The sequence below is a fragment of the Aquarana catesbeiana genome, linkage group LG04 (assembly GCF_042186555.1).
Source record: "Aquarana catesbeiana isolate 2022-GZ linkage group LG04, ASM4218655v1, whole genome shotgun sequence".
In the NCBI taxonomy this organism is placed as follows: domain Eukaryota; kingdom Metazoa; phylum Chordata; class Amphibia; order Anura; family Ranidae; genus Aquarana; species Aquarana catesbeiana.
This window is the reverse complement of record NC_133327.1, coordinates 667479286-667493081: the sequence shown is the minus strand read 5'-3', so window position 1 is coordinate 667493081 and position 13796 is coordinate 667479286. Positions and strand designations below refer to the sequence as shown.

Sequence of the window (13796 nt, the reverse complement as noted above, 5' to 3'; positions counted from 1 at the left end):
CTACCTGGAATGCTGGACAATTCCTTGAACAATCCTATCTTAAACCCTGAACTCTTTACTCCTCCAATGAACTTCCTGATTTAACCCATGTTTTTGCATTTCCTGTTCGCCAGATTGTTGTGCTCTCTCTCAGCCAGTATCTCCTCTTGTCTTCCCTGGACCGCGGCCTGGTACTAACACGTAGCTAAACCCATCTCCACATCAGGAGCTCTGGTGAACACCGGTTAGTACTTAGACTTCGCACTTCATGTGAGCCTGTGTCATCTGCCAGGGTGACTGCCTGTGTTCCTATCCTGCTGGTTTCTGTGTGAGCTTCCCACTGCTATAGCAACTGGTCTTCGAGCCTGACCCCTAGATCGTGACATTGAGCTCACTAAAGCCGACCATAGACGTTCAAAACTCGGCCACTTCAGCAAGCTCTTGCCGAGATTTGAACCCCGTATAGGCAGGCTTAATGTACCCAAGTTGATTGTTCAATGAACTTCGCTACTACCAGCCTGTTGGATGTTACATGTGATTATTGCTAGTGGCTTTTATAGCTGCTAGCAGTAATCACTGCGTTCTCCCAGCGAGGACGGCTCCCCCTCCCCTCACCAGGAGAGCACAATGGCTCTGCGGGTGGGATTCCCCCCATTAACACTGACTGTGTTGATGGGGAAATAGTGATTTTCGGATTGCAGGAAAGAAAAATTGCTCCGTCTATGGCCAGCTTTACACTGTACGAGGCTCTCCTTGGTTGGTTGCCCTACCTTTCCATTTTTTTTTTCCTCATCCAGTTCTCTTCCTGGCACTGGTTTGCATGGGTTGTAGGTGGGTCTTCAGTTCCCAACCACACTTCTACCTTCCTCTCTAAGGCTGGATTCACTCCTATGCATTTTTAGTGCTTTTTGCATTTTGCAGATTTGCACTACAGAACGTTTTCCATAGGAAACCACGTTAAATGGACTGTAGTGCAAATCTGCAAAATGCAAAAAGCACTAAAACTGCATAGGTGTGAATCCAGCCTTACTGCAGGTTCAGTGGGCATGGTTCGCCTGGACCTGTATGCAACCAATCAGAGTCATCCCTCTTATTCTTCCTGAGGCCTGTCAATTACTTTGCCGGAGAGAAGAAGTAAATTTAACTGACTTAACCAAGAAGATGCTTGAGCTCTGCAGCTCCCATCCTAAAGGGGGCCACCAGCTGGGCTACACTAACCTATCTGTTCGGACCCCCATATCCCCCCCCCTTATCTACATCCCTGGCATGTGCTGCACCGTGTTGCCCAAAAGAAGTACAGATTATCTAACTGCACTATGAAACACAGGTTAACACATGCAAAGGTATGCATAGAGCTCCAATATTTATGGAGTGTACTTTTTGAAAGCCTGCTTTCTGCAAATTGATATTCAGTTTACATTGGACACAGGCGGGTTAAGCCATTTGTTGGCTTCTTTGTATTGCAGACTCCAGCGGTGAGATTTGCCTGCATAATTTATGTTACTGTCACAGGCATGGGTCACAGCAAAAACATCCCAAATCCTTTATGTATTTTACTTTAGAGCAAATTAATTTGGAGAGTAGAAAAGGGAATTGTGATGGGAATATACCTACACCATATTCCTTAAGAGAGACAAGAAGCTAGCAAGTGAATAATCTGGACAGCAGCTTTGTGGGTGGTCTTGGGCCTTTATGACGCTGGGAGGAATTGTGTAGTATATTTAGGTATCATTTATGTAATACATGCCCTTATAACGGTAAGATATGCTTAACGATTCATATGTCATCCTCGATATTTTTAGTGAAATGCATCATTTCACTCCAGCACTTATCACAACCGCTAATATTTGAATGCAAGCAGCATAATTCAATCTCTGTAGGTTTGCATTAGCTTCTGCCGGTGCAAGCTTGCTTGTGAAACTCCTTTCAATCATACTTGTAGTCATACCTTTCCACATATGCTGCGCTCGCTGGGTTTGCTTAGATCATCCATCATTTATCAGGAGATTAAAAAGAGCTGATTTCTCCACATTGAAATGCTGCTGTGTTCACCGCGTTTGTTCTGGATGCTGCCAGCGTTTGATGTTGCTAAATCCTCTCTATTACCTGTTTATTGTGCACTAGCAATTTTTATGAATAAAGATAATAGATATTGAATGAGAAATCTTTTTATACCCTTAGTACATGGGCTGATGGCACAGTACCACACACTGGGCCAGGGACAACATGAGGTGCCAGTATGTGGTATATACATGCCCGCAGGACTTTTTTTCCCCTATATTAGGTTTCCAGCAATATAGAACATCGCCCCTGCTGGGGTTCCGCAGCCTCGTTCAGTTTTAGAAACAGAATGCATAATCCTGTCAACGCTGCTATTTTTATCACTGCATGGATATTTATTAGACTAAAATACTAATCGTATATGGAAATTAAATGTCAACGGTTAAATGTTGTGTGGAAGAGTATTTTGTGCTATTAACCACCTACATGTAAAAATCAACTTTTTTTGCTAGAAAATTACGTCAGACCCTGACAACATATATATATATATATATATATATATATATATATATATATATATATATATATATATATATTAGCAGAGGCCCTATAGAATAAAATGATGGGTGTTGCAATTTTTTATGTCACATGGTACTTGCGCAGTGGTTTTTCAAACACAATTTATTTTGGAAAACATACAGTTTTTATTATATACATTTTATTGCACACAAACACAATATAATGCTTATTTTTTTTGTAAAACATAAAAGATGTAACACAGAGTAAATAGATACCTAACATGTCATGCTTTAAAATTGTGTCCGCCCGTTGAATTGCGGCAAACTCCAATGCTTAAAGTTCTCCGTAAGCAACACTTTAAATGCCCTTCCAGGTTACCAGTTCAGAGATACACAGGAGGTCTGGTGCTAGAATTATTGCTCTCACTCTGATGTTCACGACAATACCTCATGTGTGGTGTGATCGCCTTCTACATATGCGTGTGGGAGTAACGTATGTGTTTGCATTTGCGTGTAAGCATGGGGGGGGGGGGGGGGGGGCGCTTTTTAAAACAAAAACATTTATACAAAGCTTTTTTCTTTTTTTTTTTTTTTTTTTTTTACCCTTTTTTTCTTTGGGGGGATTAACTTTATTGCTATCACAAAGGATGAACAACATCCCTTGTGTCAGCATGGGCTGTGACAGGTCCTGTTTATGGGAGAGATCTGGGGTCTATTAGACCCCAAATCTCTCCTCTGGCCTCCAGTGCAGCCGTTCAGACACAGATCAGTCAGAGTGGCTGCTTTCCTGGCCGCTAACGGCCATGTAAACAAAGAGGCAAAACCGGAAGTGACGACATACTCGGTGCTTCTTTTTTTTTTTTTTTTAAATCCTTCTTTTAGGGTACAAAAGACCAACCAACAAATAACCAACCAGTTGCATCAAATTTTGAACAGCGAATAAGTAGTCAAATAAGATAAGTACATTAAGGGTACAAAAGTGCAGATCATAGACTGTACAGAGATGAATAGAACCAACATATAAGCTAAAATAAGACTACTAAATGCACCCAAGGCTAGAGTACCCACATTTTTTATATAATGGATAGAAAGAAGAAAGGAACCGAGAGAAGAGAAAGAAAACAGATGGGTAAAGGATGAGGAAGAGTAAGGGGTGAAGGAGAGAAAAAAGAAAAGAAGGGGAGGGGGGCTTTAGAAACGGCAAACAAACATACTCGTCGCTTCTTGTTTCCGGGGTCAGAGAGAGAGAGTAACAACGTTGGTCCCTCTCTCTCTGTTCTGGGCAGCCACCGCCGCCGGTCGCATCGCTCCTGTGCTCCGCAATCGGTGTTAGAGCCTGGGAAAGGCGGCGGGGGTTCAGGGAGGGGGGTCTGTCTTCCACCCCCTGCAGAAATGATCAAGTGGCTTTTCAGCCACTCAAATCACTTCTGCTGGAAAGAGAATCGCCGGCTGATAATTTTCATACCAGGATGATGCCTGCAGGTGCAAACATCATCCCGGTATAACCACTGCAAACCCCAGGGCGTCCATGGATGTCCTCCCGGCGGCCAGTAGTTAAAGAAAAAGGAGACCTGATTTAATGATCTGAATCATCCAAAATTGTTTAATCAGATTGGGTAGGTGTGGGTGATGACAATATAAATCACATAAAGTCTGATATGTTATGATGACAAATGTACATGATTTTGGAACGACCAAAAATATTGGGTGGGGTTGAATAATTAAAAAAATATTTTTAATTATGAATAATAATTAAAAAACAATGAAGAATTAAAAAATTAAAACAAGATTCTCTGCATTATTGAACCTGAAATCAAAATTGAGAAATCGAATAGATGTATAGGATGATATGAGAGTAACATTTGATGACTGGGTGCAGTTATCAGGTGTGATTAAAGTGATTGGGCGCCCACATTACAGAGGAAGTTGACACAGTTTGGCATCTTCTCCCTGGGCACTGGATGACCTTGTCCTAGCACTGATGTAATGTTTTCGTGATATATTGTAAGGCCTCATTCACACGAATATACTTAACGCGTACGCCCATGCGAAGGCCGACTTTGCCCACATGGGGATGCACAAGTGTTACGTTTATCCCCATGCAGGCAGTTCAATTGGGACACTGGTTGCATGGACACAGTCGCTGCTCCCAGATTGATCGCTGAGCAGGTGCGCGGCCCCGAGCGTAGACAGTGTGCGATCGGGGTCACACTCCTTCATAGCTATCAGATTGGGAGCCACAATTGACATGAATGGGACTACCTACATGGGGATTCACACTACACCTGCATCCTCGTGCAGGCAAACATGGCCCTCACACAGGCGCATGCTTAAAGAATATGTAAACCCAACATTTCATATTCCTGATATATGCCTGCTGTACCATGTACTTGTATGAGAAAGTATCCTGCTCTCTTTGTATTGCTTCCTTTATGTGAAATCCCTGGTGTTCCTGCTTTCCTATTAAAAACTGAACACGCTAAGCAGGAGAGCACATCATGGTCAGTTCTATAACTGTGCTAAGAACTAAGCCTGCTCTCCTCCACTGATCAGAGTTATCCTGACATGCCACCCTTGCACAGCCATTCACTTGGAAGACCAGTGTGCTGCAGTTTCTCCTCCTTCAGCTCTCTGAGCATATTCAGCTGAGAAGTGAGGGTATGTGATCACTTATATATAGAAAAAAACGGGGAAAAATAATAAAATGGGGTTGATTTACTAAAACGAGAGAGTGCAAAATCTGGTGCAGCTGTGAATGGTAGCCAATCAGCTTCTAACTTCAGCTTGTTCAATTAAAGTGGATATAAACCCATGTAAATCCTGTCATCCTTTCTAAACCACTGCCATAGGGGTTATCTATAAGGATATACATGTCTCCTGCATGTATCTTTACCTGTCAAATGTCTCCCCTCTGTCTGTTCTGAGACCCGAAAAACTGCAGATTCTGTGGGCGGGTCTGTTGTCTGGAGCTCGGTGGGTGGAGTCGTGATGTCAGTAGACTCCCCGCCCACCTCTACACTCCCCTTGTCAATATGCATTTTCTCCTGTGTATTTCTTACACTGAACTTCTGCTATGATCTCTAACATCCAGTGAAAAGACAGGAAAGTAACCACATGACTTCAGCATACCAAATCATGCTGAGGTGTGGAACAGCCAATCCTTGCAGAGCTGCTGAAGAAAGGAGTGGGGGGTGGGAATTAAAAAATAATGCATGTCTTAGGCTAGTGCACGAGATATGTAAATCACCTGTCACTCACAGCAAGGGGGAGGATTTGACAAAGTTTTTCTCAGTTTGTCAAGATTTATCTCACTGAACAATAAAAGAGGATTGCTCAGAGCTGGATTAACTCTTTGTGGCAAGACTGGGTTCAAATGATAGGAAATCTTATACTCTACAATATGATATTTTATATATATATATATATATATATATATATATATATATATAAAAAATTCGGGTTTACATCCACTTTAAGCTTTGACAAAAAAAGAAAAAACTGGAAGCTGATTGTTTTTTATGCAGACAAAGTGAATTAAGTCCATATATCAAAAGATTTGACAAAACCAATGATGGAAAGAAAAAAAGTCCAATGAAAAGACAAAATTCAAAGTTCATCCACCTTCACCAAGGGAGAGAAGAGGAGGAAAAGGAGGTGTGGGGGGAGTCCCCAATTGTGGATGAATCCCACTCAGTATATGAGTGCCCTTACTGGTGGACCCCCTAAATAGCAAGGTCTTACACGCAGGCAGATTAAGCCCTCTGTGGGGACAGATAGATCTCCCGTGTCAGCGGAATCTTCATAGGGTGTTCAGACCTCCTCCGTGGTACTCAAAAAGAAAGAAAGCTGGAACTCCAATCTAGGGGTAACACACTCTGACCGAAAGTCACGAGTGCAGAGGAACAAGGAACTCCCAATAGTGAGATATAGTATATAAAAGCCTTTATTGCTTTAAAAAAAGACAAGCGGGAACAACCACGTAATACATTAAAAATAGCCGACAAGCTTAAAAGCAACAGTGTGTTTGTTGCTTTTAAGCTTGCCGGCTATTTTTAATGTATTACGCGGTTGTTCCCGGACCCTTTTTTCCCCACAAATAGAGCTTTCTTTTGGTGGTTGACCGCACTCCCAGGTATGAAGCAGTGATAATTACTTTATTGAAGATAAAAATCCATCAAGATACATCATAAGAAATCATGAGACCTCTATGCAGGCATGTGAAAGTGTAGCGCTATAAAACCTAAATAAACTTAGAGATAATGAAATCAGTGTCAAAATCCTAATAACAAGAGTTATAAAACAGAAATAGCAGGTCATGAAATAATAATTCAGTGAAGAAATCACAATTCAAGGGATATATATATAGATACGATATGTTCATATCCTGTGCAAAATATATAGTACAATATACATGTGCATACTGGTGATACAATTATAAATGAAAGGGAAGTCTCCAAGGTGAATTAAAGTGCCGAAATACCCAATTAAAAATAAATTTTGAATAGAAGCGACAGTCCAGGCATATGTTAGTAAAAACTAATATAAATTAAAATCCAAAGATGTAAGGAAAATCCTCGGACGTCTGGACGGATCTTTGAAACCAACAGCGTTACAGGGGAGGCTAGAATAGTGAAGGAGCCACCACCAAGGGTCTTAGGAGGCTTACCTGATGTTCTTGATTTGGGGAGGCTTATGCCACCCAAGTCGCAAAGGCTTTTAAACCAGCTGGTTAGCAGGGTACATCTCCTTGGACAGCCACAATGGATCCTAGGTCAGGACAACAGCTTGGCACCAACGATCACATGCGGCGGCATAAGGATAATGCTCCGATGGGGGGCCACAAACAGGTGTTCACATACCTGTCCCGGATATGAAGGAGGATCTTACCTGTGAGTTCAGCTGTTGTCCTAATCAGAGGAGGATCTTCCTCCTCTGTTGTCCTGACCTAGGATCCATCGTGGCTGTCCAAGGAGATGTACCCTACCGTATCTATATATATCCCTTGAATTGTGATTTCTTCACTGAATTATTATTCATGACCTGCTATTTCTGTTTTATAACTCTTGTTATTAGGATTTTGACACTGATTTCATTATCTCTAAGTTTTTTTAGGTTTTATAGCGCTACACTTTCACATTCACATTTATTGCTTGGGTCTATAGCTGTGTTGGCTGCTGTTCTACCTATATTACACATAGCGCTGTATTTCTCCTTTATACATCTCTATGCAGGCACGGCAAGATTAACGCGTTTCACAAATCGAGGTTCACTTTGACTAAGCGAACCTTGATTCAAAATCATCACAGCTTCATACACCTGGGAGTGTGCGGTCAACCTTTCTTGAATCATTGGCTCTTATTCAGGCTGCGGACTGGACCTGCACCATAATGTTGAAGGGAGCATTCATTCCCACCTTGAGCGGCACAGCTCTGTCTTTGTATCAATTTTCTTTTGGTGGCATTTGATCATCTCTGAGGTTTTAATTTTTTGCGCTATAAACAAACAAAAAAAAAAAAGACTAACAATTTTGAAAAAAAAAAAATATATATTTTTTTACTTTCTGCTATAAAACATATCCAATAAAAAATCCAAGTCACAAGTGCAGAGGAACAAGGAACTCCAATAGGACTGCCCATAGGCACAGCCAAGTCTTTTTTTTCTGCCTAGTGTCCTACTCCTGTAGGGGGCGGTATAACCCTATGGTTCTGAATAATGAAACGCTGTGTCTGTCAATGAACTCCAAGAAATTGGTTTTACGGTAAGTCAAAAATCGCCTTTTTCTTCTAGATCTACAGGTAGGATTTTTAGGAGGTTAACAGAAAAGAAAGTAATTGGAATAGTATGTAGTGCCTAGGGAAAGACGTTTTCCTACTTGCAATTTATAAGTCTGTTGGGGCAGCCATACCAATAAGACTCTACATACACAAGCATCAAAAATAGTGCATGGGGAGCACTCCCAGCACTTTCCAAGAACCCGCCATGCACCAAGGGTGAAAGGATGTATTATACTGAATGGTTCAGTGCAAACAAGCACATTACAAAGTGTTTAATTCTGTGCACACTCAGATATCAGGCATTGATGCTATCCCAGTCCATGGCTCCCCTGAGTGACACCAGCTCTCCCAATGGTAGAATCTCAAAACACAAATGCTTTGTGCATCAAGTGCTCACGTGTACAAGCCCTTATCAGCAGATTTGGTTGTACTAAATGTATGCTTCCACAATTTAACTTCTCTCTCTCTGCCATTTGAAATATGCAGGCTATGCCATACTAAAGTGCACCTGTGCCTAGATTATGGACAAAAAAAACGATTTACATATTAACCTCTTAGCGACCGCCCCACGTGCTCTGGCTCTGTGCCTGATCACGTACCTAGTACTTGATCTGACACTTCCAGGTATGGGACGTCGTGCGCACCGCCGGCAACCTGCTCCCGTTGTGATTGGACACAGTGGGAGCCAATCAGTGGGTCTGGAGGTCGCAATGTTCGCTTGGGAGACCGGCAGAATGGCGGTCTGCTTATGTAAGCAAGGCAGACAGCTGTTCTGTGAGAGGGGAATGTACCGATCCTGTGTTTCTGCTAAGCAGGAACACAGATCTTTACCTTCCCCCAGTCAAAGCACCCCCCCCCCCCCAACAGTTAGAAAGCACTCCCAGGGAACACACTTAAACCTTTAATGGCCCCTGATGTTAACTCCTTACCTGCCAGTGTCATTAGTATAGTAACAGTGTGTATTTTTAGCACTGATCACTGTATTAGTGTCACTTATGCCCCATACACACGGTCGGATTTTCCGATGGAAAATGTGTGATAGGACCTTGTTGTCGGAAATTCCGTGTGTGGGCTCCATCACACATTTTCCATAGGAATTTCCGACACACAAAGTTTGAGAGCAGGCTATAAAATTTTCCGACAACAAAATCCGTTGTCGGAAATTCCGATCGTGTGTACACAATTCTGACGCACAAAGTGCCACGCATGCTCGGAATCAAGCAGAAGAGCAGCACTGGCTATTGAATTTCATTTTTCTCGGCTCGTCATACGTGTTGTACGTCACCGCGATCTTGACGTTCTGAATTTCCGACCAACTTTGTGTGACCGTGTGTATGCAAGTTTGAGCCAACATCCGTCGGAAAAAAACGATAGATTTTGTTGTCGGAATGTCCGATCAATGTCCGACCGTGTGTACAGGGTATTAGTGTCAGATTTGTCTGCTGCAATGTCGCAGTCTCGCTATAGGTCGCTGATCGCCGCCATTGCTAGTAAGACATAAAAATATCCCATAGTTTGTAGATGCTATAACTTTTGCACAATCCAATCAATATACACTTATTGGTATTTTTTTTACCAAAAACATTTAGCAGAATACATATTGGCCTAAATTTATGAATTAATTAGATTTTTTACATTTTTTATTGGATATGTTTTATAGCAGAAAGTAAAAAATATATATATTTTTTTTTCAAAATTGTCGGCCTTTTTTTTTTTTTTGTTTATAGCGCAAAAAATAAAAAACACAGAGATGATCAAATACCACCAAAAGAAAACTGATACAAAGACAGAGCTGTTCTGCTCCAGCTGGGAATGAATGTTCTCTTCAACCTTGTGGTGCAGGTCCAGTCCGCAGCCTGAATAAGAGCCAATGATTCAAGAAAGGTTTACCACCCTCCCAGGTGTATGAAGCTGTGATGATTTTGAATCATCACTCCCACGTTGCCCCCCCCCCCCCCCATATAATACTTACCTGTTATGTCCAAAACTAAAAAAGTACACTTCTGCAGAGATCTGACATTGGATATACAAAGGCAAACAGTACAGCACGAACGTAGTGACGTACTACGTGGTTTTTCAGCTCTTTAGCGCCACCCTTTGGGCTCCTTCTGCTAATTTTGTGTTAGTAGAAGTTTGGTTAGTGTTGATTTGCGCTTTTCAGTTTGTTTTTGAATGGCCGTTCGTCAACCAGCCATGTTGTGGAATCGGAGGAGATAACGTGTTATTTATTATTGGCCTTGGAGTTATTGCTTTGACATTATTTTTTTTGGTTGAATAATAATGATTTGATTTGGTATATTTTCTATATTTTTTGGATGCATAGAATGCACTTTTTGGTTCTGTTGGCTAATTTTATTTGTTTTCTTTTTTTAATGCACAATAAAAAAATTGTGGAGAATAATACTTGGCTGTATGTTTTACTTCAAATGACAGTTTGGGAGTAGGCAGTTACATTTAAAAAAATACAATGTCAAATTGACAAGGGACACCAACATAGTTGTATCTTTGATCTTAAAAACTACAGGATAATGGTGTTGTGGTAACTTGCCCCCCCAAAAAAAACTATATATATATATATATATATATATATATATATATATATATATATATATATATATATATATATATATATATATATATATATATATATATATATATATATATATATATAATTATTCTTGATATCACTGGGAAAAAAAAGCCTTTGAAAATTAGTTTGCAATAACTCCATCAGTATCACCAGCAAAGCAGCTTCATTATTATCCCATTAAAGAAGAAGAGAATTGTGCGCTGCATTTCGTGATTTCATAATTTGCCGCGTCACGAATGTTAATTCTCCATTACGAATGCTAGTTTACAAGACCGACCGAGCATGCGTGTTTCTACTTTGGACTTTTGTCCAACGGACTTGTGTGCACACTTTCGGAAAATCTGACAACACACCTGCCATCCAACATTTGTCCGCGGAAAATCCGACAACAATTGTCCGATGAAGCGTATACACGGCCGCATTTTCCCCCAACAGCCTGTCATCATGCATTTCCCATCGGCAAATCCGATTGTGTGTACAAGGCTTAAGTCTTAGGACTAAAATGGCATTTTAGTTTTAGTCCCATTTTAGTCTTCTGCAATTGTTTTAGTTTTAGTCATATTTAGTCGACTAAATCTCCAGGGCATTTTAGTCGACTAATGCTGCGTACACACGGTCGGACTTTTCGTCTACAAAAGTCCGACGGACGCCGACGGACCAAAGCTGGCTGACAATCCGATCGTGTGTGGGCTTCTCCGGACTTTCAGCTGACTTTTTCAGCCGCAAATCTGACGGACTTTAGATTTGAAACATGCTTCAAATCTTTACGTCGTAACTACGCCGGACCCAGAAATCTGCTCGTCTGTATGCTAGTCCGACGGACAAAAACCCACGCTAGGGCAGCTATTGGCTACTGGCTATCAACTTCCTTATTTTAGTCCGGTGTACTTCATCACGTACGAATCCGTCGGACTTTTGTGTGATCGAATGTAGGCAAGTCCGTTCGTTAGAAAGTCTGCCGCAAGTCCGCCAAAAGCCTGTCGAAAGTCTGTCGGACGGGCTGTCGGACTTTTGTAGCCAAAAAGTCCGACCTCATTTTAGTCGTCTAAAATCTAATTGGTGTAGTTAAATTGTAATGTATTTAAGTTTTTTTTCTCTACAATTTCCAAACTCATTATATACTGCTGGAGTGAAAAATTGAATATGTTATTATTTATGGTATTGAGGTATGAACATACACTACAGACCAATGTTAATTTTGAGTTCAAAATTTCAATTTAGTTTTAGCCTTATGCCCCGTACACACGGTCGGACTTTCCGACGGAATATGTGCAATCGGAGCTTGTTGTCGGAAATTCCGATCGTGTGTGGGCTCCATCGGACTTTTTCCATCGGAATTTCCAACACACAAAGTTTGAGAGCAGGCCATAAAATTTTCCGACAACAAAATCCGATCCTTTAAATTCCGATCGTGTGTAGACAAATCCGACGGACAAAGTGCCACGCATGCTCAGAATAAATTAAGAGACGAAAGCTATTGGCTACTGCCCTGTTTATAGTCCCGACGTACATGTTTCAGAACGATCGGATTTTCCGACAACTTTGTGTGACCGTGTGTATGCAAGACAAGTTTGAGCCAACATCCGTCGGAAAAAATCCATGGATTTTGTTGTCGGAATGTCCGATCGATGTCCGACCGTGTGTACAGGGCATAAGTCTTTTGACTAAAATGGCATTTTTTTTTTAATCCCATTTTAGTCATTTCGATTGATTTTGTTTTAGTCATATGTTAGTCGACTAAAATGGTATTAAGTTAGTAGACTAAAATGTTTTTAGTTGACGAAATTGCCACTGCTTTTCTGTATCCTTGTTTGTTCCAGAAAACTGTATAAATTTTGTGACTAAAATTAGCAGCTCTCCTGCATAAATCAGCATTTTATTTAGCTGGCCCTTTAATTCCGTATTTGATGGGTGTGTACGATCTTCCTTTCTGCCGTTTAGTAAGTAAACTAATGCAAATCTGCTTTTAAGTTAGAACAAAAAAAAAAAAAAAAAATGTATGTTGCCATATGCTTAGCGTGGCTGCCTCATTAAAACGGCAATATTTGTTCATCAAGCTTAATTTTCCAAAGATTTGCAAATGCCTTTCTATTAAAAGCTCTATTATGTGTCAGGTGCTGATGTCAACTGCCAAGCCAAGGACAAGGCAACTCCATTATTCATCGCCGCTCAGGAAGGCCATGAGAAATGCACAGAGCTATTACTGAGCAAGGGAGCCGATCCAAACCTCTACTGCAATGACGAGGCCTGGCAGCTGCCAATACACGCAGCTGCACAAATGGGACGCAGCAAGTAAGTTGTCTGATATTTGGGTTTAATTAAGGAGTTTAGCAATCACATAAGGTAATTAGAAATTTTGATTGTTTCCTGTAAAACTGTAATTTCTACTACATTCTGGCTAAATATTTTTTAATACATCCGAATCATTTGGGGTGTTGTAACGGGCACATGTGTTGCACCATGCTAATAGGTATTTAATGATGGAAGCATTTTAAATTTTTTGGCAAAAACGATCTACGGATTACATTTCGGTATCACAGATGAGACAGACTGGGGCAAAACGAGAGAGGATTCTAATGGAAAGGGTATTTAATATTTTGTGTCTAAAAAAAAATAGAGCAAGAAAACCGTGGTCGTGTTTTTATTGTGGTTGTCCTTTGCTTTTACATTGAAGGGAGATGTGAGAAAATACCATATCATATAGCAGTACCAAACTACCTCTTTGTTATTTATATATTAAAGAAGAACTCCAAACATATAGAATAGGTCCACATTAAAGGGGTTGTAAACCCTCAAGGTTTTTCACCTTAAAGCGGAGTTCCACACAAAAATGGAACTTCCGCTTTTCGGAACCCTCCCCCCCTCCGGTGTCACATTTGGCACCTTTCAGGGGGGAGGGGGGTGCAGATACCTGTCTAAGACAGGTATTTGCAC

General features: G+C 41.0%; 1 protein-coding gene across 2 annotated transcripts in view; it reads left to right on the top strand.

Annotated features, from left to right (window-relative positions):
* The window catches only part of ASB3 (ankyrin repeat and SOCS box containing 3), a 248972-nt gene that overhangs the window by 98875 nt on the left and 136301 nt on the right, over positions 1–13796 (top strand). For both annotated transcript variants that reach the window (XM_073628560.1, XM_073628559.1), the window contains exon 6: positions 12977–13154. In XM_073628560.1, the coding sequence (XP_073484661.1) occupies positions 12977–13154 (178 nt within the window). The remainder of the gene's footprint in view (positions 1–12976; positions 13155–13796) is intronic.